Genomic DNA, 26,360 nt, shown 5'->3' with positions numbered 1-26,360 from the left:
CTTAAAACTGTGCCGGCTTCGAGGGTGTCCCAGCACATCCCCACATGTAGTGGCTATAGGAAGAGAATCCTTCTGCTTGAGAAAAGGAGAGGAAAGAGTAAGGGGGGCTTCTCTTGCCGCTTAGGCACCACCTTGACCACAGTGGAGTAGAGCATCAAGCAGGTTCCCAGGGTACCCAGCTCCAGGCCTTGGCTCCGGGATGGTATTTCTGGACCAGCCCTGAGCCAGAAGTGAGCCCACTGTCCTAAAGAGCGAGACCCAGCCCTGGCAACATTCACCACAAGCTGACTGAGGAGCACTGAGTGAACACTGGCAGTAGCCAGGCAGTGTGTGCTGTGGGCCAGGGATGGTAGTGGCCACAGGAGGAGACTCTCCTGCTTAAGGAAAGGGAACAAGGAAGAGTGGGAAAGACTTGTTTTGCAGCGTGGGTGCTAGCTCAACCACAGTAGAAAAGAGCACAGGAAGATTCATAAGGTCTCAACTCCAGGCCCTGGCTCCCAGATGACATCTCTGAACCTACATGGGGGAAAAGGAAACTTGCTGCCCTGAAGGGAAGTTAGACAAGCCTGGCTGATTTCACCACCTGCTGATTATAGAGCCTTTGGGCCTTGAGTGAACATAGGTAATAACCAGGCAGTGCTCACAACAGACCATAAAGGAGACACAGTGCTGTGCTGGCTTTAGGTATGACCTAGTGCAGTCCCAGTGGTGATGGCCACAGGGCTGCTTGTGTCACCTACCCCCAGCTCCAGGCAGCTTAGCACAGAGAGAGAGAAAGAGAGAGAGAGAGAGAGAGAGACTCCATTTGTTTGCGGGAAAGTAAGAGAAAGGAACAAGGGTGTCTGCGTGGTGATCCATAAAATTCTCCCAATCTTACCCAAAACACCAAGATGGTACCTCTTGTGAGTCTACAAGACCCACAGCATTACTAGGCTTGGGGTGCCCCCTAATGCAGGTATGGCTGCAATCGCTAAAAACTTAGATCACAACACCCAAGTCCTTTTGAATGCTTGCAAAGTCTTCCCAAGAAGGACAGGTAAAACAAGCTCAGACAGCAAAGACTACAATAAATACTTAACTTCAATGCCCAGACACGGATGAACATCCACAAGCATCAAGACCATCCAGGAAAACATGGCCTCAACAAAGAACTAAATAAGACCCCAGGGACCAATCCCAGAGAGATAGAGAATTCAAAATAATTGTTTTGAGGAAGGTCAACAGAATTCAAGATAACACAGAGAAATCATTGAGAATCCTATCAGTTAAATGAGGAGCCTGAAATAATTTAAAAGAGTCAAGCATAAATTATAGAGCTGAAAAACACAATTGACATACTGAAGAATGCATTAAAATCTCTTAACAGCAGAATTAAACAAGCAGAATAAAGACTTGGGGAACTTGAAGACAGCCTATTTGAAAACGCACGGTCAGAGAAGACAATAGAAAAAAGAATTTTAAAAAATGAAGCATGCCTACAAGATCCAGAAAATGACATCAAAAGTGCAAATCTAAGAGTTGTTGGCCTTAAGGAGGAAGTAGAGAGAGAGATAAGAGTAGAAAGTTTATTCAAAAGAATAATAATAGAGAACATCACAAACCTAGAGAAAGATGTCAATATTCAAGCATAAGAAGGTTATAAACACCAAGCAGATTTAACCCAAAAAAAGATTATCTCAAGACATTTAATAATTAAAATTTTAAAGGTCAAGGTTAAGAAAGGATCACAAAAGCAGCAAGAGAAAAAAAAAATGCAATGGAGCTCCCACACATCTGGCAGCAGACTTCTTGGTGGAAACCTTATAGGCCAAGAGGAGGGAATAGCATGACATATTTAAAGTCCTGAAGGGGAAACAAACAAAGAAACAAACAAACAAAAACTTGTATCCTATAACAGAATTATCCAGGGAAAATATCCTACATCCTGGAAGGAAAAATGAAGACCTTCTCAGACAAATAAAAGCTGAGGGATTCTATCAACACCAGACCTGTCCTCCAAGAAACGCTAAAGGGAGTTCTTCAGTCTGAAGGAAAATAATATTAATGAGCAATAAGAAACCATCTGAGGGCATAAAACTCACTGGCAAAAGTAAATACACAGAAAAACACAGAATATTATAATACTGTAATTGTGGTATATAAACCATTCACATCCTGTAAAGGAAGACTAAAACATGAACCCATCAAAAATAATAACTACTAGGCTGGGCGCAGTAGCTCACGTCTGTAATCCCAGCACTTTGGGAGGCCGAGGTGGGAGGATCACTTGAGGTTAGGAGTTCAAGATCAGCCTGGCCGACATGGTGAAACCTTGCCTCTACTAAAAATACGAAAATTAGGCGGGTGTGGTAATGCTACTCGGGAGACTGAGGCATGAGAATCACTTGAACCTGGGAGGCGGAGGTTGCAGTGAGCTGAGATGACACCACTGCACTCTAGCCTGGGTGACAGAGTAAGACTCTGTCTCTAAATAAATAAATAAATAAATAAAATACAAAACTTTTCAAGACATGGATAGTATAATAAGATATTAAAAAAACAGAAAAAGTTTAAAGGCAAGGGGATGAATCCAACATGTAGAGTTTTTATTAGTTTTTTTCTTTTTTTCTTTGTTAGTTTGTTTATGCAACCTGTGTTGTCATCCGTTTAAAATGATGGGTTATATTATTTGCAAGTTTCATGGTAACCTGAAGACAAAAATCATACAACAGATACACAAAAAAATAAATAGCAAGAAATTAAAACATGCTACCACAGAAAATCACCTCCACTAAAAGAAAGATGGGAAAGAAGGAAAAAAGGAAGAGAGGACTACAAAACAACCATTAGACAAATAACAAAGCGGCCAGAACAAAATTCCTTCCTTATCAATAATAACACAGAATGTAAATGAAATAACTCTCCAATCAAAAGACATAGACTACCTGAATAGATTTCAAAACTAGAGCCAATGATGTCTTGCCTATAAGAAATACACTTTACCTAGAAAGATACACATAGACAGATAAAACGATGTCAAAAGATATTCCATGCAAATGAAAACCAAAAAAGAGAAGGAGTAGCTCTACATAGATCAGACAAAATGGATTTCAAGACAAAAACCGTAAAGAGACAAAATCATATAATAATAACAGAGTCAATTCAGTAAGAGGATATAATTGTAAATATAAATGCACCCAACACTGAGCAAATATTATCAGAGTTAAAGAGAGAGATCCCAATAAAATAATAACTGGAGACATCAATGCCCCACTTTTCACATTGGACAGATCATCCTGACAAAAAATCAACAATGAAACAAACTTAATCTGCACTATAGACAACAAACAGGCTTAATAAATACAGAGCATTCCATTCAAAGGCCTCCAGAATATACATTCTTCTCAGCACATAAATTATTCTCAAGGGTAGACTATATGCTAGGTCACAAAACAAGTCTTGTAAAATTCAAAAAAATTGAGATAATATCAAGGATCTTCTCTGACCACAATGGAATAAAAACTAGAAATCAATAAAAAGGGGAATTTTGAACACTCTACAAATATATGAAAACTAATTAAATAATATGCTCCTGAATATTTCTTACTCAATAAAGAAATTAAGAAATAAATGTAAAACTTTCTTGAAACAAAAGAAAATGAAAATACAACATACCCAAATCTATAGGATACAGTGAAAACAATATTAGGAGGAAAGCTGATAGGTATAAATGCCTACATAAAAAAGTAAAACATTTCTAATAAACCTAGCATTGCATTCTGAAGAGCTAAAAACACAAGAGCAAATCAAACCCAAAATTAAGAGAAGAAAATAAATAATAAAGACCAGAGCAGTAGTAAAAGAACTTGAAATTTAAAAAAATACAAAACTCAATGAAAAAAAATGCTGGTTTTTTGAAAAGATAAACAAAATCAACACACCTTTAGCCAGACCAATGAACAACAAAAGAGAGAGGACTCACATAAGTAAAATCAGAGATGAAAAAGGAGACATTACAACTGGTACTGCAGAAATTCAAAGGATCACTAGTGGCTACTCTGAGCAACTACACACCAATACTATAGCTAGAAGACAAAGATAACTTCTCAGACACATACAACATACCATGATTGAACCCTGAAAGAGTCCAAAACCAGAACAGACCAATAACAAGCAATGAGATCAAAGCTGTAACAAAAAGTCTCCCAAAAAAGAAACTTTGTACCAGGACTTAGTGGATTCACTGCTGAATACTTTTATTAAACATTTAATGAAGAATTAATACCAACCCTACTGTAACTATTTCAAAAAATAGAAGAGGAGGGAATATTCATTGTGTGAGGTCAGTACTACCCTGACACCAAAACCAGATAAAGACATTCAAAAAAAGAAACAAACAAACAAACAAACAAAAACTATAGGCTAGTACCTCTGTTGAATACTGATGCAAAAATACACGAAATACTAGCAAACCAAATTCCACAGCACATTAAAAAAAAATTATTCATCATAAGCAAATGGAATTTATCCCAGGTATGCAAGAATGGTTCAACATTAGTAAATCAACCAATATGATATATCATATCAGCAGAATGAAGAACAGAAATCATATAATCTTTGCAATTGATGCTGAAAAATCACTTGATAAAATTCAACATCCTTTCATGATAAAAACCCTAAACATGATGGGTATAGAAGGATCGTACCTTAACAAAATAAAAGCCATACATCGCAGACCCACAGCTGGCATCATACTGAACAAGGAAAAGCAGAAAGTCTTTCCTCTAAGATTAGGGAACAAGACAAGGATGCCCACTTTCACTCCTGTTATTCAACATAATCCTGGAAGTCCAAGCTAGAACAATCAGACAAGAGAAAGAAGGAAAGAGCATCCAAATTGGAATGGAAGAAGTAAAATCATCTTTGTTTGCAGATGATATGATTGCATATTTGAAAAACTTAAAGACTCAAAGAAAAAAAAAAGCCAACTCTTGGAACTGATAAACAAATTCAGTGAAGTTTCAGGATACAAAAATCAACATACAAAAATCAGTGGCATTCTCTATATAGCCAACAGTGAACAATCTGAAAAAGCAATTTTAAAAATCAATTTACAGTAGCAACAAATAAAATTTAATACCTAGGAATTACCTAAACCAAAGAAGGGAAAGAGCTCTACAAAAAAAACAACAACAAAAAAAACTATAAAATATTGATTCAGTACATTGAAGAGGACACAAAAAAAATGGGAAAAGATTCCATGTTCATGAATTGGAGGAATCAATATTGTTAAAATGTCCATACTACCCAAAGCAATCTTCAGATTCAATGCAATCTTTATCATAATACTAATGACATTCTTTACAGAAATAGAAAAAAATTCCTAAAACTTACATGAAACCACACACACACACACACACACACAAAACACACAAACACACACGAGAATAGCAAAAGCTATCCTGAGCAAAAAATTTAAAAACTGAGAGAATCACATTACCTGACTTCAAATTATACTGTAGAGATATAGTAACCAAAACAACATGGTAGTGGCATAAAAACAGATATGCAGACCACTGTATGAACAGAATAGAGAACCCAGAAATAAATTCATACCTCTACAGAGAACTCATTTTTGACAAAGTTTCCAAGAACATACATTGGGGAAAGGAGTCTCTTTGATAAATGGTGCTTGGAAAACTGGATATCCACATGCAGAAAAATGAAACTAGACCTCTATTTCTTGTCATGGACAAAAATAAAATCAAAATAGATTGAAGACTTAAATCTAAGACCTCAAAGTATGAAACTACTGAAATCTGGCAAAAGATATGAAGAGGCATTTCTCAAAAGAAGACTTACAAATGGCAGACAGGTATATAAAAGGTGCTCATCATCACCGATCATCAGAGAAATGCAAATCAAAGCTATGATGGGATATCATGTCATTCTAGTTAAAATGGCTTTTATCCAAATGACAGGCAACTTCAAAGGCTGACGAGGATGTGAAGAAAGGGAAAACTTCAACACTGTTGATAGGAATGTGAATTAGTACAACTATGGAAAACAGTACGGAGGTTCCTCAAAAAACTAAAATAGAATGACCATATGATCCAGCAATCCCACAGTTAGGTATATCCAAAAGAAAGGAAATAGGTATATCAAAGAGATATTTGTACTCCTATGTTTACCACATCACTATTCACAATAGCCAAGATTTGGAAACAACCTATCCATCAACAGATGAATAGATAAAGAAAATATGGTATATAAACCCAGTGGAATATTATTCAGCCACAAAAAAGAATGAGATCCTGTCATTTGCAACAACGTTGATAGAACTGGAAGATATTATGCTAAGTGAAACAAAACAGGCACAGAAAGACAAGAGTCATATGTTCTCATTCGTGGGAGTTAAAAATTAAAGCAATTACACACACGGAGATAGAGAGTAGAATGATGCTTACCAGAGGCCAGGAAAGGGGGATGTGGGGAGTAGGGATGGTTGATGGGTACAAAAATATAGTCAGATAGAATGTTTAAGACCAAATGTTTGATAGCACAACACAGTGAACAATAAGCTAATGTACATTTTTAATTACCTAAAAGAGTATAATTGAATTGTTTGGAACACAAAGAAAGGATAAGTGTTTGTAATGGATACTTCATTTACTCTGATGTGATTATTTCTCATTATATGCCTGTACTAAAATATCTCATGTGGCAGGCCATGGTGGCTCATGCCTGTAATCCTAGCACTTTGGGAGGCTGAGGCAGGCGGATTGCCTCAGCTCAGGAGACTGAGACCAGTCTGGGCATCATAGTGAAACACCATCTCTACTAAAATACAAAAAATTAGGTAGGCATGGTGGTGTGCACCTGTAGTCCCTGCTACTTCAGAGGCTGAGGCTGGAGAATTGCTTGAACCTGGGAGGCAGAAGTTGCAGTGAGCCAAGATCATGCCACTGCACTCCAGCCTGGGCGACAGAGCAAGACTCTGTCTCAAAAAAATAAAACAAATAAACAAATAAATTAAATAAAATATTTCATGTACCCCATCAATGTATATACCTACCACGTACCCACAAAACTTAAAATTAAAAATAATAATAGTAAAAGGCAACTCTCCTTCAACAGATAAAGTCTTGAGCCTGAAGCTAATTTGCCCTAACTAGATGAGAAATACTCTTCAAGCAACCCCCCAAGACCAGAGTGACTAAAGATATTAGATTAGGCAAAGCAGGAACCAGCACTAAAACTAGCAGTGAGATTAATCCTACAGAAACTTTATGGATTGATGCTAAGGAGCTGCCTGAGGGTATACCGAGCATCTTTTTAAAATATATCTACTGCTACTACTGTTACTGCTTATGGCTAACACTGAGTGTTGAGTGCACAGTATACACTGCAGTAGGGCTTTACATGCATCTTTCCATTTCATCCTTACATAATTCTATGAAGCCCATATTCTCACTATTAGGGGCCCTGTTTTACATGTAAGAAAACAATCTAGAAAGTTAAAAATCTTTCCAATTTTTTCACAAAGGAAGTAAGTTATAGGGCCATGATTCAAACACAGTTTTATTTCTAAAGCTTATATTTTAAATTACTACTTAATATTCCCTGATTCACTGATGACTAAAAAAATACAATTTAGAAACTTTGGAAATATGACTACTTTTTGGCCTAATGTGGATAATGACAAGATGGAAAAGAAAAATATGAAATCTGGCATCATATTCAAATAATTTAACCAAAGGTCCTCATTAGTGCTGCTCTCAAAAGCTGAGCCTTGCTTTTATTTCTAATGAAAAATGTTACTAGAAACATATATGCTAATTTTCCAATTAAGCTTAGCCCTGGAGCTAAAGTATTAACATTTTCCATAAATTATAAACTCTTAGAAGAAAACCAACACTATTTACTATGAATACATTATAAGTTAAAAATGGATGCTTACTGTTACTCAATCCTTACTGAAAGTATAACTAATAATCTGTTGATTCTGAAGAAAGACAATGTAATCCCAACAAAAAATAGCCCATGTCACATGTTTGCAAGCAGTAATTGCCAGGTGCGTGGGTTGACAGAATTCTGTATTTTCTTTCTTTCTTTAACTGGAAAAAATTCCAGTTCATTTAATAAATATATATGGGGTGAAAAAAGAAATAGGCAAAATGGATAATCCTTTTCTAGGTGCTATGCCCCCAATTTTTTTTAAAAAAGGAATGTTACAAAGGTCAAGCAAATCACGAGTATATGAGAAGAAAAAATTATGTAAATGATCTAAACTGAATATCTAACAATCTACTTGTTGAACAAGCCTCTATGATTTGGCCTTTGACTTTTCTCTATTTAGGCATCATTAACTTCAAACTATGATTCATTTGACATTAATAGTTAAGGTTCCTGTTTCTCTCTCTCTCTCTCTCTCTCTCTCTCGTCTTTCACTTTTCTGAGATACCACTCACTTGCTGTCCCAAGAAAGAGCTGTGAATATGCCTCAGCTTTCAGAACTTTCCATGAGAAAGTAACTTGATAAGGAAACTCAAATTCCAGAATGGGTAACTGCTTTGTACCTCTATTCCAGATATGCTTGTTTTAAAAAGTCTGTGTATCTTTTTAGGATGGAACAGAATTCTTTCAGTGAGAGATTAACTGTAAAAACCAGGAGGCTTCCCAGGAAGGTATCATGCCTAACCTTTACCTCTCCCTTACCACAGTATTTAGTACAGAAAGAAAACCATGGCACTATCAGCTCTTAAAACTACAGCACCATACCAACCTCAGTAGAGAAGAGGCACGAACAGTAAGATTCCTCTAGTAAATGTTACACACTTCAGTAGAATAGAAACAGACTACTCAAAAGCGAACGAGTCGCTGAACTGGAAAGTGTGTAGGCTCATACTCAGGACATTTATTATAAATCCCATTAAGTCCAGAGAGCCAGTGAATTATTGCCAAAATTAAACTGTATGATGCCTCTATCAACTGATTCAACAAGACTTCGGCAGATGTCTGAACATTGGAATTACAGTTTTCAGTGCTATGAGAGATATTAATCTATATTAGATATGATCCCTAACCCCAATGAATTTGCATCTGATAGGATACAAAAAGCATTAAGAATAAATTCTAATAAAAGAAAGGAAATACAGAGATAAATGTCCCATCAACGGATAAAATGTGGAAGTTATTTGGGGCTGTAGAAATTGGGAAAATATTTACTGGGTCCTAAATGATGAAAGAAATTTGGATATCTATAATGGTGGGGAAGTAAAAGAAATTAGAGGAGGGAATAACAACTACTTTCTCCTATCACCTACCTTGTGGACATCAAATAGTCTTCTCCTCAGAGTTATCAATAGTGGCCCTTTCATTCTGCTTCCTCAGAAGTCACCACCCCCAACTCATGTTTCTCAGTAACTCCTGATGCAGCTTTTCAATATAAAATCAGTATCATCATCTCACAGTCTTGACATTGTCTGCTCACACTGAGGCAACACATTAAAGGAGAAATTCTAAATGGCGCAAAGGACATGCATCAATCAAGCAGTCTCTTCGATTTTTGTTATTGGTGTTATCACTGTAATAAAGCCATCACAAACAAGGTGATAGGCTGCCCTGGTTCTCAAAAAATTATACTTTTTATATTATGTTGAAACACTATAGTATGGCACATCCTTAATTGCAACAGCAAATAGGAGAAGCACTATCGATTAAAGAAATGAATATTAAACTAGAAGCTGCTTTTTCTTAACCTACCTCACTATGCTGAGTGACCTCATTCTAGTCACTTAATATCTCTGTTTCCCAGGCGTACCTTTGGTCACTCAGCAATAATATCAGAGTTATTGCAAGGCTCAAATGTGACAGTTTATGTGAAAGCACATGGGAAAATATGAGACACATTCCAATGGAAAGGTTTCATTACACATAAGGCCAAGAGCAGTATGGTATTATGAAAAGCTCATGGTTTTTGAAGTTAAGACCTAGATTTCAACTCTAGTTCCATTACTTACCAGAATGGGCTTATTTAAGTCAAGCACCTCACTAAGCCTCAGCTCTTCATCAATATCTACTAGTTCATTTCCATCCCTCCTCACAGAGTTGCTGTGATATTAAATACAAATCTAAAAGTCCTTAAGAAACAACAAAAACTTAAAGTACAGTGTATTATTTGCACTAGTACAGCCATTAATATTGTTACTATTACTTTCATGGTTACAGCTACTCCAATAATAACTTATAATATTACTTATTTATTAGAATATAGACTGACTAAAATAAGCATCTTTATCACTAATTCAGCTTCAAATACAATTGGTACAGGTTAAGGCCCTGTTCAAATAAAAAACTGTGTTCGTATAATTTGACTTTAGTTTATCCGTCAGTTAAAAAAATTCTCATTTAGTTCATAAACTACCTAATTCAGATTTGGGCAACAAATAGTCTAAGTTTATAAAAAGTAAACAAATCACAGCTATAGTTAGAAAAAATAAACCTTTTAAAAACACTTTAACCAATATTAACCACTAAAATGCCAGTGATATGTGTGCTAAGCACATCAAACTATTCATTAAAAAAGGTCCAATGTTTTGCCTAGGTGTACGTTCTAGCCACTTTTCAAATTATACAAATTGCTTTTTTTTGAGGCAGGGTTTTGCTCTATTGCCCAGACTGGAGTTCAATGGCACAAACATGGCTTACTGCAGCTTTGATATCCTAAGCTGAAGCAATCCTCCCACCTCAGCCTCCCTTGTAGCCGGGAACACAGGTGCATGCTACCATCTCCAGCGAATTTTGAAAATTTTTGTAGAGACAGATTCTCACCTGTTGCCCAAGTTCAAACCGCATTATTTTTAAGCGCCATTTTCCTAGATGCAAATGTCAAGGCTCCAAAGTTATACAAAGCAGTAAGTTATATTTTCATTTCCCAAGTGCTGATATGCCAGATATTACACCCATACATTTCTTTTCCTTCATCATTTTCTTCTTCTGAGCTGGGGTAAGAAAATAGATGTAGTCAGAATAGTGAGGGGGTGGGTTGGAGACAGAGCCACGGGTACATATTTATGGAGTTTGGCCTTCACTTCACTTGAATATTGGACACATAAAGAACTTGCCCCAAAAGAGGTGCAGTCATTGCCGTTGGTTTCTGGAAGGTAATTTGTGTTTGCCTGAGAGCCTTGGACTAAATAGAGAATAACACTATGATTTAGGGTAGGGGCTTTGGGTCACACAATATCTGTGGAGTCAGAGGCTGGGACCAAGCACATGGGCAATGAATGAATCCTGCCTACATAACAGGGGCCAATGACATCTCTTGACATAGAGGCTCAGGTGAGCTTCCTGTTGGTGACACTCCATGTGTATTATCACATGTTGGTACTCGAAGAGTAACATGTCCTGACTCTAGGAAGATGACAATAGAAGCTCAGCATTTGGTACTTCTACTGAATCCTGCCTTAAGTATTTCTTCCCCTGACGGATTTTAATCTGTGCCTCTCCTGACAATAAACTGTAACCATGAGCAGAACCATGGTTTTCAGTGAGTCCTGTGAGTTCTTCCGGAAAGTTATCACTGCAAAGGTGATTCTGTGAGGCCACAAACTTGCAGTTGGTGCCAGAGTGAGGGTAGTCTTGAGGACTATGCCCTCTAACTTTGTAGTTGGCCTAACCCCCTTACAACAGCTAACTAATTATGATTATAAGAGCAAACCATAACAAAATAAGAATTGTATCTATTTCATCCACCTTTATATGCTCAGTACGCAGTCTGGTGCCTGAGATGTGGTAGAGTTTCAATCAATATGTATCAAACAAACTTTAGGTTTGCTGAGACTGCTTTGAGGACAAACCAGCATTTGTGCAGTGGTTTGTAAGACTACCAATTAAACTTTGATCAATGTAATCATAGTTAATTGTGCAACAATTGTATGGAATTTGTTCCATCTATACTTGAAATAGGCAATTCTTTAAAATTCAACAAGTCTTTATTGAGAATCTTCCTTTCCCAGGGAATGTGTTTAATGCTGTGGTTGGGAAAAATACGTGGCCCAGACGGCCCAGATAGCAAAGATGAATACGATGTAATTCGTGCCCACCAGCAAAATAAAAGTCAAGTGCTCCGATATCACAGCAGAAGTAGCATCTAATTCTCACAGAGGATGGACAATGGAGACAGGTGACATATCAGGTAAGATTTGAGCTGAGCTTTAAGGAAAATTATGAGTTACACAGGTACAGAAGAGAAAAAGGCAAACATAACAGTATCAGTGATAGCACTTTAGTAAATATTGTTTTTATTCTTTACATATTTTATCACACATACCATTCTATCAAGTTACCTAAAATATTATATCACTAGTGTTCTAACTACAATTTGAAAATCTAGCTTTATAACTAATGTCATACCAAATGATGTTTATCGATATTTGTTTTATTTAAACAACTTTCAGTTCAAGCAACTCAAATATAAAAAGATGTGAGTAAATTTACAGAGGATAGTCGAGGACTTACTTGGTTTTTATCTTTTCTGTATAAAACGAAAATATACCTCTCCTTCCTCACTCCCAACCGAAATGCCTTTAAGCACTGTGAACATTTGAGAAAATGTCGGTGGTCTTACAAGTTTTTTTCAAAAACTTTTTTTTTTTTTTTTTTTGAGACGGAGTCTCGCTCTGTCGCCCAGGCTGGAGTGCAGTGGCGCAATCTCAGCTCACTGCAAGCTCCGCCTCCCGGGTTCACTCCATTCTCCTGCCTCAGCCTCCCGAGTAGCTGGGACTACAGGTGCCCGCCACCGCGCCCGGCTAATTTTTTCTATTTTTAGTAGAGACGGGGTTTCACCATGGTCTCGATCTCCTGACCTTGTGATCCGCCTGCCTCGGCCTCCCAAAGTGCTCGGATTACAGGCATGAGCCACTGCGCCCGGCCTCAAAAACTTTTAAAACTCAAAAAGAATAAAACATTAAAGGATATTACATTTTAAATCAAAACTGGTTAAACAGCAAAATTTTTAAAAGGCACTATGTATAAGGTAAAATTTGTAGAAAAATCTGTTTCAACAGATTGTAACACAGAATGGTATTTCCTGAACTATCCAAGAAGGTGTTTCAGAAACATAAGTTTCCAACATGCTTAACCTTCTTTTGTTTGAGAAAGAGATGCCTTATAGAAATTTTTATTTACTCAATTTTTTAAAGTTATTTAATACCATTAAAATTATCTTGGTCTTCCTTTCTAAAAGGCGCTGTGAGTTTAAATTTAATCAAGGAGTTGAAAAACATGTATACTGAAAACTACTAAACATTGTCAAAAGAAATCCCATGTTTATAAATCAGAAAACCTAATATTCTTCAAATGTCCATACTACAGGAAACAATCCATATATTCAATACAATTCCTATCAAAATCTCAATGTCATTTTTTGCGTTAATAGAAAACTCCATTCCAAAATTTATATAAAATCTCAAGGAACCTCAAATAGCCAAAATGATCTTAAGAAAAATAAATAAATAAAGCTGTAGGTCTCACACTTTTTGACTTCAAAACATAGTAAAAAACTATGGTAATCGAACAGTATGATACTGGCACAAAGAGACACAAACACCAATGGAACACAATAGAGAGCCCAGAAATAAACCCTCTAATATGTGGTCAAATCATCTTCAACAAGATTACACAATGGAGAAGGGGTAGCCTCTCAACAGGTGGTGTTGGAAAAACTGTATATCCACATGCAAAAGAATGAAATGGGACCCTTACCTTATACCACATGTAACATTAATTCAAAATGGATTACAAATCTATGCATAAGAGTAGACTGAGGCAGGAGAATCACTTGAACCCACGAGGTGGAGCTTGCAGTGAGCTGAGATCACACCACTGCACTCCAGCCTGGCAACAAAGCAAGACTCTATCTCAAAAAACAAAAAATAAAACAAAAACAACAAACAAACAAAAAACCTTCTAGAATAAAACATAGAAAAATCCTTCATGACATTGGATTTGGCAACTATATCTTGGATATGACACCAAAAGAATAAGCAGCAAAAGCAACAATAGACAAATAGGACTACATGCAACTTTAAAACTTCTACGTGTCAACAGAAACAACTAACAGAGTGAGAAGGTAGCCTTCAGAATGGGAGAAAATATTTGCAAATCATATATCTGGTAAGGGCTTAATAGCCAGAATCTATAAAGAACTCCTACAACTCAATAACAACAACACAAAACAACTCAATTAAAAAGTAGGCAAAGGAATTGAATAGACAGGTCTCCAAAGAGGATTTATAAATGACTAACAGGTATGTTAAAAGATGCTCATTACTACTAGTTATTAAAGAAATGCAAATCAGAACAAAATGAGATATCATCTCACACCTGTTAGGATGGCTACTATCAAAAGAAACAAAAAGTATCAAGTCTTAGCAAGGATGTGAAGAAATTGGAACTTTGGTGCACTGTTGGTGGGAATGTAAAATGATGCTGCTGATAGGGAAAACAGTATGGTGTTTTCTCAAAACAAAACAAACAGAGTTACCATATAATCCAGCAAGATCTTGACAAGGTATTTGTACATCCATGTTCATTGCAGCAGTAATCTCATATCCAAGAGGTCAAAGTAACTTAAATGTCCATCAATAGATGAATAGATAAACAGAATGTGGAATGTACATAACATACATTAAAATATTTTAAACATTAAAAAGAAAGAAATCCTGTCATATTCTACAACATAGATGAATGTTGAGAACAGTATGCTAAGTGAAATAAGCCAGTTACAAAAAGCACAAATACTGCATTATTCCACCTATATGAGATATCTAAAGTAGTCAAACTCTTTGTAACTGTAAGTAAAAAATGGTGTTTGCTAGGGGCTGGGGGAAGAGAGGAAAGAGAGCTGTTGTTCAATTGGTCTACAGAATTTTAGTTTTTCAGGACAGAAGAAAGTTTCCGTAGAGATTACCTACAAAGGAAAGAATATTAAACTGATGGCAACTTCTCCTAATGAACAATAGATACCAGAAACCAATGTAATATTATTTTCCAAATGCTGAGAAAAATATTGGTCTACTCAGAATTTTATAACTACCTGAACTGCAATTCAAGAATGAAAGGGAAAGGAAGACATTTTCATGGATACCAAAAGCAAGTTCCCCATCCACACACCCTCACACACAAAACAATCAAAGGTTTAGTTTAGAAGAAAAGTGAAATCAGAGACCAAATTTGATATACGCACACAAACAAAAATTCTACGCATACAAATTATTCAAAACATTCATTAATTTAATAGTTATAAAATAACTAATTGTGCATATGATTTTATTTTAAAGTGCAACTAATCAAACTGGCAGCGAGAAAGGTTGTGGTCTTTACTAGCAAGAAAACACCATAACGTCCATAAGCTGTTGGAAAGGAAGACAGAAACACTCAAAAATATTGAGCAAAGTATGTCGTTATTTATACATGATTTTAAAAAATAAGACTAACCACTAAAGGAATAAAAATATAGTCTAGGGTTACAAACTTGCAGAAGAATTTAATAAAATAAAATCATGTGAATAAAACAACAGGATGTTTTTTAAGAAGAAAAGAGAAGCAAAAGGAAATTTAGAAAAATACAAACTACTATGGTAAAAACATATCCAGATACATCAATAATCTCATCAAATACATATGGATTAAACTCACCTATTAAAACACAAAATTTCAGAGCAACTCTTAAAACTACAGCTCTGTGCTTTAGACCTAACAGTCACTCCATCTTTGACACTCTCTCCTCCTGCTTCCTGGTGAAGAAATAGAAATCAAAAGTAACAAGGGAATTAATTCCTAGCTTAAAAATAAATAGTAGCCAGGTAAATGACGTAAATGACACTAGAAAAATGATACTACTTGTGAATCTTTTGGGTTCTAAATGAGCTTATCTAGGTTCTCTTAGTTTGCCTCAGCCCTCTCCTCTCTCTCAATAAACTGCAGTTATGACCCTTATTGGTTGCCCAACTACAGTGTTGCCCACGACATAGAAAATTGCTTTTCAAAGAAATTCTAGCCTTAATGCATACCAGAAACACCTCAGGAAAGTCAAAGTTAACGGATGATTTTTAACTCACCAGGGGAAAGCATTGTGATTGTAAGTATGAGGCAAGTTTGATTTAAGTGGAGAGAAGAACCGAAAATCTAGATACCCCACTAGGTTTACAAAGGTAAACTCCATCACAAAAGAAACTGCCTCTTGTGGCTCAAGATCCCACCCCCTCTTAACCTCAGATCTAAGCCAGAAAGAGGGAAGGAATGCATCTCTGAAAAGCTTCAGAGGATGAAACCACAACCCAGCAATCCCTCCAAACTCCCTCCTTCCCTTATACAATTGTCTCCTGCTTACAATACTGTTGGCAAACTTTCTGTGTTTTTCTTTGTTATGGACCTTTGGGGATCAACTCTAGTCTAATAAACTGAACTCTACAGCTTCTGTGGAATTATAACCTGAATTATGACCTTTTAAATACACATAATACAGTCTACATTTAGCTGCTTATTTAATGACTGATTAAATCTTTAAAGTAAGACTAACTAGAAATATTCAAAATAACATCATCTTGTCTTTTTTCTTATTTTAATTCTTACATTTAAAATGGACTTACAATAACTGGACATTAAGAATTGTCAGAGCTGTGATATACTAAGAGAGCCCATTATTTTGACTGAAAATGTATTTAAGTGTTATTTTGAGCAGAAACTTTGAAAAAATGTGTATGTACACATATAGCATGTTAAGTGTATATTTTGATCTGAATATTTTCAGGAGTAAAATATTAACTTCAATAATTGTAATACAAATGACAGATGTATTACTAATAAGCAAGTATGATGTACCTGTTGGAGCCAAAGGAAAATTTTCCCTTCGCCCTCTGTAGATTAAGTGAAAATCGATGGACAAAAGGCTGATTAACAGGAAAAAGAAATACAAATTTATTAACGTGCACTGGGGAGAATCACAGGGTGAAATGTGGTATACATGGTTACATACCCTTCTTTTTATTTATTTATTTATTTTTTATTTTTATATATGGAGTCTGGCTCTGTCACCCAGGCTGGAGTGCAGTGGCGCGATCTTGGCTCACTGCAACCTCTGCCTCCCGGGTTCACACCATTCTCTTGCCTCAGCCTCCCGAGTACCTGGGACTATAGGCACCCGTCACCATGCCTGACTAATTTTTTGTATTTTTAGTAGAGACAGGGTTTCACCAAGTTAGCCAGGATGGTCTCGATCTCCTGATCTCGTGATCCGCCCACCTCAGCCTCCCAAAATGCTGGGAATACAGGTGTGAGCTACCGCGCCTGGCCAATACCCTTCTTTTTAGAGGAAAGGGAGATGGGGAGGTGTGGACGATTTTATAGCGATAGCAAATGATTCTGGGGGGAGTTCAATGAACTTAAAGAACATACAATGAGCTGGGACGAAGTCTTTTGGATCTGCAGAGCAGACCGTGGTTTGTGACAAAACGCTGCCTAGGTGTATTGATGAACTTCAGTCTTCCTTCCTGTGATATGAGTTCAGTTAATGAAAACTCTGGGAAGAGACCAAAGGTAATTGTTTTCTTCTTTGGCAGGTCCGAGCTTAGGCAGATAAGGGCACTCCAGAGAACACCTTCATCCTGTGCTTTGGGAGACACAGGATTGAGCCACAGGAGGCAGAGGGAGTTCAGCGAGACTTTGAGGCGGCTGCTTCTGTACAGCATGTAAAAACACCGTATTTGAGGGTATCAATTTCTGAGCTCCAATATACCAGAGATTTGTTTAATTGAACATTGGAAGAGCCTAATGAAAACTAGTCAATAACGAATTTAGAATCCAGCAGACATATGAGAACTTCCAAAATAACCTTGTGCTATTTACTGAGATCATAGAAAGTAAGGGTGGAAATCTGTAACCATGATTTTCAATGAATTTTTTTCATGAACTACAAATAGCCAACTCTCTTACAGGAAAGCGGAAATACACACACACACACACACACCATTCAGTGCAGCCACATTCTCTCAACACATAAATAATAATAATAATAATAATATTATTATTATTATTATTTTGAGACGGAGTCTTGCTCTGTCGCCAAGGCTGGAGTGAAGTAGCGCAATCTTGGCTCACTGCAAGCTCTGCCTCTTGGGTTCATGTCATTCTCCTGCCTCAGCCTCCAGAGTAGCTGGGACTACAGGCGCCCGCCACCATGCCCGGCTAATTTTTTTGTATTTTTAGTAGAGACGGGGTTTCACCATGTTAGCCAGGATGGTCTTGATCTCCTGACCTCATGATCCGCCCGCCTCGGCCTCCCAAAGTGCTGGGATTACAGGCGTGAGCCACCGCGTCCGGCCTCAACACATAAATTATTATCCTGAGAGTGAGACAAGCAGCAGAATTGTGTTCGTAACTTTAAAATATGTCAGTGCTGATAACGTAGCCACTGATGCTACCTAATTTTGCCAGTTTGGGATTTGAAAGAAGACATGATACAACATGGTGTCCAACATGCTCATTTGAAAGGTCCAAAATTAAGCCAGCAGAGGAAGATAATTTGCCCAAAGGGATATCAAGATAGTACATGAAATGCAAATAAAACTCAAATATCCTTTCTCATAATCCAGAGCTCTTTCCATAAATTCATATTGCCTTTAAGTTAAAGTTATTCTGAGACTCTGACACAGTAGATAAAACATAGACCTACTAAATACAAACAAAGCCACAATCCATTATGAAAGTTTTTTTCTCCATGGGAGGACAGAGACTATTTCCAGACAAATTGAAGAATTTTCCTTCCTGAGCCGTCCTCTATGCTTAAAGGAGAGATAACAAGAGAAAAGAAAAATGTCTTGCTTTTTGAATTAGACAGAAAGGTAAAATTCCAAAGGGAGAATATTCTGCAGAAATGGAAGCTAGACACAAGGAATTTATATTGCATGGAGAGTAACTGCAATATAGTCATTCAACAAGACATGGTCCTTAACACTCTAAATTACAAAACCTCAAAATAATCCTGAAAAACGAGATCACAAAATATAAAATGACTTCAACTTCCAATTTTCTTGCCTAACATGATGGTTACTCCATTACCTCTCAGTGGTAGTTCACACACATACACACAAATACACACTACAATGAACTTACTGAACTGTAGAGATAGCCTTCACCATTCATGGCCACATAGAGGCTAGCCTTCACTCCTTGGATGGCCACTACACGCAGGCCCACGGGAATTAGATTGAAGAGAGCTGGGGGGAGAAAAAGAAAGGAGGAAAGGATCAGTGACCTTTTGAATAAATAATCTCTTTTCTTATAATAATTCTTTTGAGAATTAAAACCTATTAATTGAACTTGGTAGAAAAATGGAGAGAGAAAGAAATAAAGAGAGGTCTAAAAATGAGGGAAATTGACTTCTTGACCCTGTGCCAGCATTAATTACCTATGTAACTTCAGGTAAGTTACATAAACTCTGTACAAAGGGGTTGGATTAGAAGGTCTCTAAAGGCCCAGCTGGATCTGAGATTTCAGGATTCCTGATCCTTAAAATTACCCTCAAACAGGGTAATATAAGGTAATTTTTTCTAACAAACAAATAATATGAACCGAAAAATTCTCAACAGGAGAAAATGTATCTGTAGTCATAAGAAATAACAAAATATTATCTTTACAACAGTCCAAAGCTTCTTGTTTTTAGTCTTTTCCTTGTTGTTCCAAACGTTATATTGAACACAGAAGAAGAATGCAAAAATTACTGACCTATTGGTGGTAACATTCAGACAAAACTTTTTTCTTGATATCTCAATTTTTTACATGTAAATAAAGAAAGATAAACAGATGGATAGATGATTGACAGATAGCTTAAGCTATAAAGGATATATTTTATATATTTATATCCAGGTGGGAAAAATACATGTATGTGTATATATGTATGTGTATATACACACATATATACACATATATACACATATATATACACACACACACATATACCCAAAACCATTAAGAATTAATTTGACAAAAGTAATTCAACATCCTAAGATGAAATGGGAACATGCTTGCAGTCTTTACATATTCGAGTTGCTCATCACTCAAAGTACTCAATAGTCTATATGTCCACTTGGAGATGGAATTCATAGATCAGAAAAAAACATACCTAAGAGAACCTTCTATTTTTCTTCCAACAATGTATTTGTGTTCTTGGGAGAACTTCAGTTACTTTTGAGATCACAAAATGAGCATAAACAGAAAACACTGCCCCCACCCCGAAACAATTCACATTGCATATGGAAGAAAAGCAATCATACACTTAGGTTCTGTAGATGGCAACATGGATATGAATTAAGTATCTCATGGTTGCATGCATACAAAAATATCTCTGCAGTTCATTTCAGTATCCTGGCTTCATTAGAAGTTCTCATCCACCTTTTCTATTGATAAAATTCCTCTCGGTTCTCGTCTTCTTCGTTTTTAATACAAGATACACATAAATTAACCCGAGGGCTACTGTTATTCAGGGATGCCTCTATTTTTATGGGCTTCTCTCAACCTACAATAGTAAGCTAAACACACACACTCGCAGACACACACTCTCACAGTATCTGGCTTTCAGTCAATGTTCAATGGACAGGTGTAGAGGATCAAGCCTTAGACCACAGGTTTGGTAGAACAGGATTCCGTTCTTAGCTGTTGACATTGGATCAGTCTTTTTGCCTCTTTGAACCCATTTCCACATTTGTCATGAAAACTGAGACTAGATAAGAAACTATAAGTAGTTTCTCATAGATTAATTGTTGGCTCAATTTAGATTTGAACTGGTTTTATTTCTTGCTATATTCTTACCAGTGTCCTTGTGTTACTGAAACAACTTAAGAAACACAAGAACTAGACAAAGTCTAGTTGGGGAGAAAAAGCTAAGACATATGGAATAATATGATACAGTGTATAATTTACTTCTATAATTAAATATAATATATGCACTCTCTCTATATATATTCTCTATATTACAGAAGTTCAGGAAAATGGAAGCTCTGTGTGGCCTGAAGTATTCATGGAATGCCTTACACAGAAAATGGAACCTGAGTTGACACTTAAAGAAGCAGCAGAAGTTGAGAAAGCCAAGAACAGAAAACATTTTAGTGAGGCAGGAAGTTAGGTGGTTTTGCAGAGTAATGTGTGTATGCAGAAAGGGACTGGCAGATTGGAGGATCTGATTTATATTGGGGGGAAATGAGAAAGAACACCATGTAAATAAAATAAGGATAAATAACTGCGAGCCTGTCGCTCTAATCTTAGATATCTAGACTTTACCAAATGGGCAACAAGATGTGTGCCATATGAAAACTAGAGTAAAAACACAGATTATGAGTATGAGATTTGCAGACACACAGTTTCTAAACCCTCCACTAAGTTACATGGCTTTGAGCTATTCATTTAACTTCTCTGCCTTAGTTTTCCTATCTGTAAAATGCACATGATAATCCTTATTGCACAGAGTTGATAGAACCAAATGCATTGTCATGTTTCTGAAAGTGATTCACAGAGACATGTCCTCTCGAAGAGCTATTTGTCATGAACACCTAATTCTTCTGTTTGTCAGGTAAAGTTACCATAAGGCTACTGTAAAAACTGACATATTGCCTCAGTAATACTTTTTAGTTTATATTCAGCAGATTGTTTTAATGCTTTAAAATATAATACTTTATATTTGTGTAACAATTTTCAAAGTGCTGATATGTTCATTAATTATATTTGATCCTCAACCATAAATGCTGTGAAGAATTTAGGACAGAATGATTATCTTAATTTTTAGAAGTACAAAAAGATTTAGAGTTAACCCAGGGGAAAATGCATCTAAACAAAGGCTTTCAGGCTCTCTAATGGGGCTACCTGTTCGAAACATCATATTTCATCTTTTTGTTCTTTCTTTCTTTTTTTTTTTTTTTGACAGAGTCTAGCTCTGTCACTCAGCTGGAGTGCAAGTGATTCTCCTGCCTCAGCCTCCCGAGTAGCTGGTATTACAGGCACCCACCAACACACCCAGCTAATTTTGTATTTTTTGTAGAGATGGGGTTTCACTGTGTTGGCCAGGCTGGTCTCAAACTCCTGATCTTGTGATCCACCTGTCTCGGCCTCCCCTTTTTGTTCTTTTAATTTCCTCTAATATCTGTTCTTACCTTCTTGCAAATAAACAGATTATTCAGCTACATCTTCTTACATAATCCTGCAACCAGATGTAGGATGTAGGTCCTATGAACTCACTACTGGTCAATGAGATGTGAGTCATCACATCATTACAGGCTTGAGGAATCCTTCCTTACAGACAACTTATAGGTGTCCTTTGCACCCCTTCTCAACCTTTGCCTATTGCTGTTTGAATGGAGATATGGTAGCTGGATCATCTGAAACCACAAAAACAAGGACTACTCCCCAGCGGGTGTTGGCAGGTGAGCTGGAAGGAGTTGGGTCCCTGAGAGCTTTGTGGAGCAGTGGCACAAGTCCAACATTCAATTACCCAGGTCTGGCTTTTATGGGAGAAAATAAGTCCTTGTTATTTTACTCTGTGCAATGCAGAGCCAACTCTAATCCTAACTGATAGAGATGCTAATGAAAGCAGAATTCATATGCAAGATATGAACTAGATGCAAGGTACTTCATTTTAAATAAAAGCAAATACTGGAAAATATTAAGTTCACTGACAATTACTGTGAGAAGGAGAAAAGACTTTCCAGGATAAATACTAGGAACACTGGTTTATGTAGCTCACCATAGAAGGAAAAGCAACTATAAAATTTTTCCTACATGAAGAATGACAGCAAACTGATAACGTTAGGCAGGGACAAAAACAAGAAACCTGTTTGAAAGTTTTATATGAACCACAAGATGATAATGGCTTTTAGCTGGTTTGCTTTGTGAGACATACCAAGCCCATTTTTAAAAATCAGTAAATGATTTGAAATGCGACTTTATTGGTAAAAGCTAAACACGGTATCTCTGGAAACGTCCTCATCTGCCTCCTAAAAATCCCAAAAGGCGGCAAATGACTTACTCTTATCCATTAATTATCTTCTGGCTCCAGCTCACAGGAGCCCTTTGCTACTCCTTTCACTACTCCTCAAAGCCACTGTCCTAACTCATAGTAACTGGGCTACTTGACTCCACCCACTCTTTAAGTCCCTTGCATCCTCTTATGCCATTTTCCTGCTTACAACCTGCAGTGATTCCTTTCCTCCCTGTCTCCAGTGTCCTTTACAACCTGGCTCCAACCCACATTTCCAGCTTATCACCTGTCACCCTTTCCATCTGCTGTAACCGGCTTCACAGAGCTTTTTGCCATTTCCTAAGTTCCCCCTCAATCTTTAACTAGGCTGGAGTTTGTCCTCTTTTGTCCTCTATCTCTTTTTGGAAAGCTTATCTTCCCACTTCTAAATTTGGCCAACTCTTTTCATCATTTAAGGCCTACCTTGTTGAACTCCCCCATAAGTCTTGCCCAAAGCCCTTCAGAAATAATACTTCCCTTTTCCAGATGGCTTATTTCTTGTGTATATTTTGGTAATGGTATTTAGAACATGGTTTTAGAGTTCTTTGTTTATATCTCTGTCTCTATCCCTACAATGCAAGATTCTTGAGGGTAGTTGCTGTAATGTCTAGCCCAGTTACAAGTACATAGCTTTATTAAATAAATGCTATTATATGGGTTATGATAAAAACACATTCTTTCCAGGAATGTAGGTTTCCTTGTTACAATGAAAGTTCTTTTTAAGATAAAAATGAAATTAGAAACTTAAAGCATCTCAGCCTGATATTCAAGGTTAATCTACAACATACATTTGTGCTACATGGCACTTTCACTTCAATACTGAGTGCTTCTAGTAATTTGCTCTTCCTCCTCCTACCTTCTAAACTCCATCTTTTTGCTAACTTAGTTCCCTCTGCTTGGAATGTCACTCTCCCTACATCTTCACACTGAAATCCCTGACATACTTGAAATGACACACCAAATGCCAAGTGCTTTCTTTCACTTCTTAGCTGCCCTATTCCTGGATCCAGACTATATTTATCACAATTTATAGTTTTATTCCTCTAAAAAATCTGTTTCCTCTCCCAACCACAACTAGATTGTAAGCTCTCCAAAACAAAACTCACATCGAAACTACACTTGTATAATACGAGGAAAGGAGGACACAGAGAGACACAGAAAGAGAACAAGAGAGAGAATACGCAGGGTAGTATATATTCTGTGTATATTAGCAATCCCAGTAAACATTCGTGGACTAAATACTACAATTATATACAAAATAGAGTCCAAGTATTTAATCTGACATTCAAAGACCTTCTTAAACTTGTCCTTTCCAAAAGGGGTATCTTGTTCTAAATCTTTTTGTAAAGTTGACTCTTGTATTTTAAAAACTGAAATAATGGAGCTGGTACTCTTGGCTTCCATAAACCAAGCTCAATCATAAAACCTCATGGAAAAAAAGGTATTGCAAAAGGTAATGAAGGGGAAGTATAGTCTCTTCAACAAATGGTGTTGAGAAAACTGGGTATTCACATATGAAGGAATGAAATTGGGTCCTTATATTATACCATACACAAAATTTGCTCAAAATTGACTAAATAATTAAATGTGAGACCTAAAACTGTAAAACCCATAGAAAAAAAAAAACATAGGGGAAAAAGTTGACATTGGCCTTGGCAAAGATTTATTTCTTGGATATGACATTGAAAGCACAGGCAAATTAAAGCAAAAAAATAGACAAGTGGGATTACATCAAACTAAAAAGTTTCTGCAGAGCCAAGGAAACAATCAACAGAATGCAAAGGCAACCTATGGAATGGGAGAAAATATTTGCAAATTGTATATCTGGTAGGGGTTCAATATCCAGAGTACGTAAGAAATTCCTATGACTCAATAGCAAAAACAAAATAAAACAAATAAGCCAATTAAAAAATGGACACAGGGCTTGAACGACATCTCTCCAGAACAACATACAAATGGCCAACAGATATATGAAAAGATACTCAACATCACTAATCATCAGATAATGAGCTGTGAACCTAAAATAAACACTTCCAAGTTATAAAATATTAAAGGATCACTTTGATTAATCATGCTACATGAAAGATTGAATTATCTCTATATTTATCTCTACAAGAAATGTATAATAAAAAATTGTTGTCATATGGAAAGACATTCAAAAATCATATATCCACAATAATGGGAAGGAAATGCATAGACTTGCTGCTATCAGGCAATTAATTAAAATACTGTATTATTTTCCTGAGTTTTATCATCTTTGATAGTTCCCAGCTTTTCAAAATTTAAACTTTTGTGGTTTATTTTCTCACTGTAAATACTCAATTTTGCATCTAATTTTCATTTAATTATATTTATTTTTTTGAGGGAGAATCCCACATAAGCTTTAGGACCTACAAAACCTAAGTCATTCTCAGGCTGAAATTTCAGTGGAAGGAGAAGATGAGAGAAAGTAACAAATGAGAAAAGAAAAACTAAAGAGATAATATTCATTGAATGTCTACTTTTTTTCAGGCATCCTGCTAGGCATCTTGATATGCAAAATGCCATTTTATTATAAACTCAGTATTTGACTACTTGAAGTAGTCAAAGTACTTAAAGTCATTTAACAGTATATAAAAATACTAACTTCTCTGAGGGGTACAAAGTGAAAAATAATTGAGAAAATGAAAAGTACCATCCTAACCTTTGGGGTAGGACCTTGGCCTTAGTAAGTTGAGCTCGCATACAGCACTTGTAAAAACCTAACTTAGAAGTCATTTATTCTTACCATAAAAATTTATTGAGCACTTACTGTATGCCAAATATCACGCTGAAGCTAAAAAAAAAAAAAAAAGAACATAACAGATGTGGTCTCTAGTGAAAAGACTCTTATTTGTGACTCTTTCTGAGGTTTCCACTATTTTAAGGGCAAGTTGAAGGCACCAGAAACTTTTATTATGAACCCTAATGCCTAGCATGATATCTTGGTTTTAGACACTGTTATTCAATATTTGCTGAATAAATAAATGAATGACGAGTAGTTTCTCCTTGCTCATGTTTATTCATAACTTTTCTAGGACACATTTTTATAATTTAGCATGTAAGAAAAAATTGAAGATAATATGTATTACACATAGACTAAAGGAAAGCCAAAAAACCTACATGGTACAAAGTCTGAAATGGCAGAATCATGGGATGCATGGGCCTGGTGAGGATAGGAGTACATGTGTGTAGAGTGATGCAAGGTTGGAGGGAGTTAAGAGGAAGGAAAGAGTTTGGGGAATCTGTTACAATTGAGATATTAAACACCTTGTCAGCAAGGCGTGGTGGCTCA

The 26,360-nt window shown here is 36.4% G+C and overlaps 2 protein-coding genes across 3 annotated transcripts in view; one reads left to right on the top strand and one right to left on the bottom strand.

Annotated features, from left to right (window-relative positions):
* LOC126948019 (60S ribosomal protein L36a-like) overlaps nucleotides 1-26,360 on the top strand; it is a 731,948-nt gene that overhangs the window by 294,377 nt on the left and 411,211 nt on the right. The gene's annotated exons all lie outside the window — the stretch shown is intronic.
* FGF12 (fibroblast growth factor 12) overlaps nucleotides 1-26,360 on the bottom strand; it is a 584,467-nt gene that overhangs the window by 161,993 nt on the left and 396,114 nt on the right. For both annotated transcript variants that reach the window (XM_050779249.1, XM_050779248.1), the window contains one exon: nucleotides 19,156-19,259. In XM_050779249.1, the coding sequence (XP_050635206.1) occupies nucleotides 19,156-19,259 (104 nt within the window). The remainder of the gene's footprint in view (nucleotides 1-19,155; nucleotides 19,260-26,360) is intronic.

Source organism: Macaca thibetana, chromosome 2 (genome assembly GCF_024542745.1).
Source record: "Macaca thibetana thibetana isolate TM-01 chromosome 2, ASM2454274v1, whole genome shotgun sequence".
In the NCBI taxonomy this organism is placed as follows: Eukaryota; Metazoa; Chordata; class Mammalia; order Primates; family Cercopithecidae; genus Macaca; species Macaca thibetana.
This window is presented reverse-complemented; position numbering and strand designations above follow the sequence as displayed.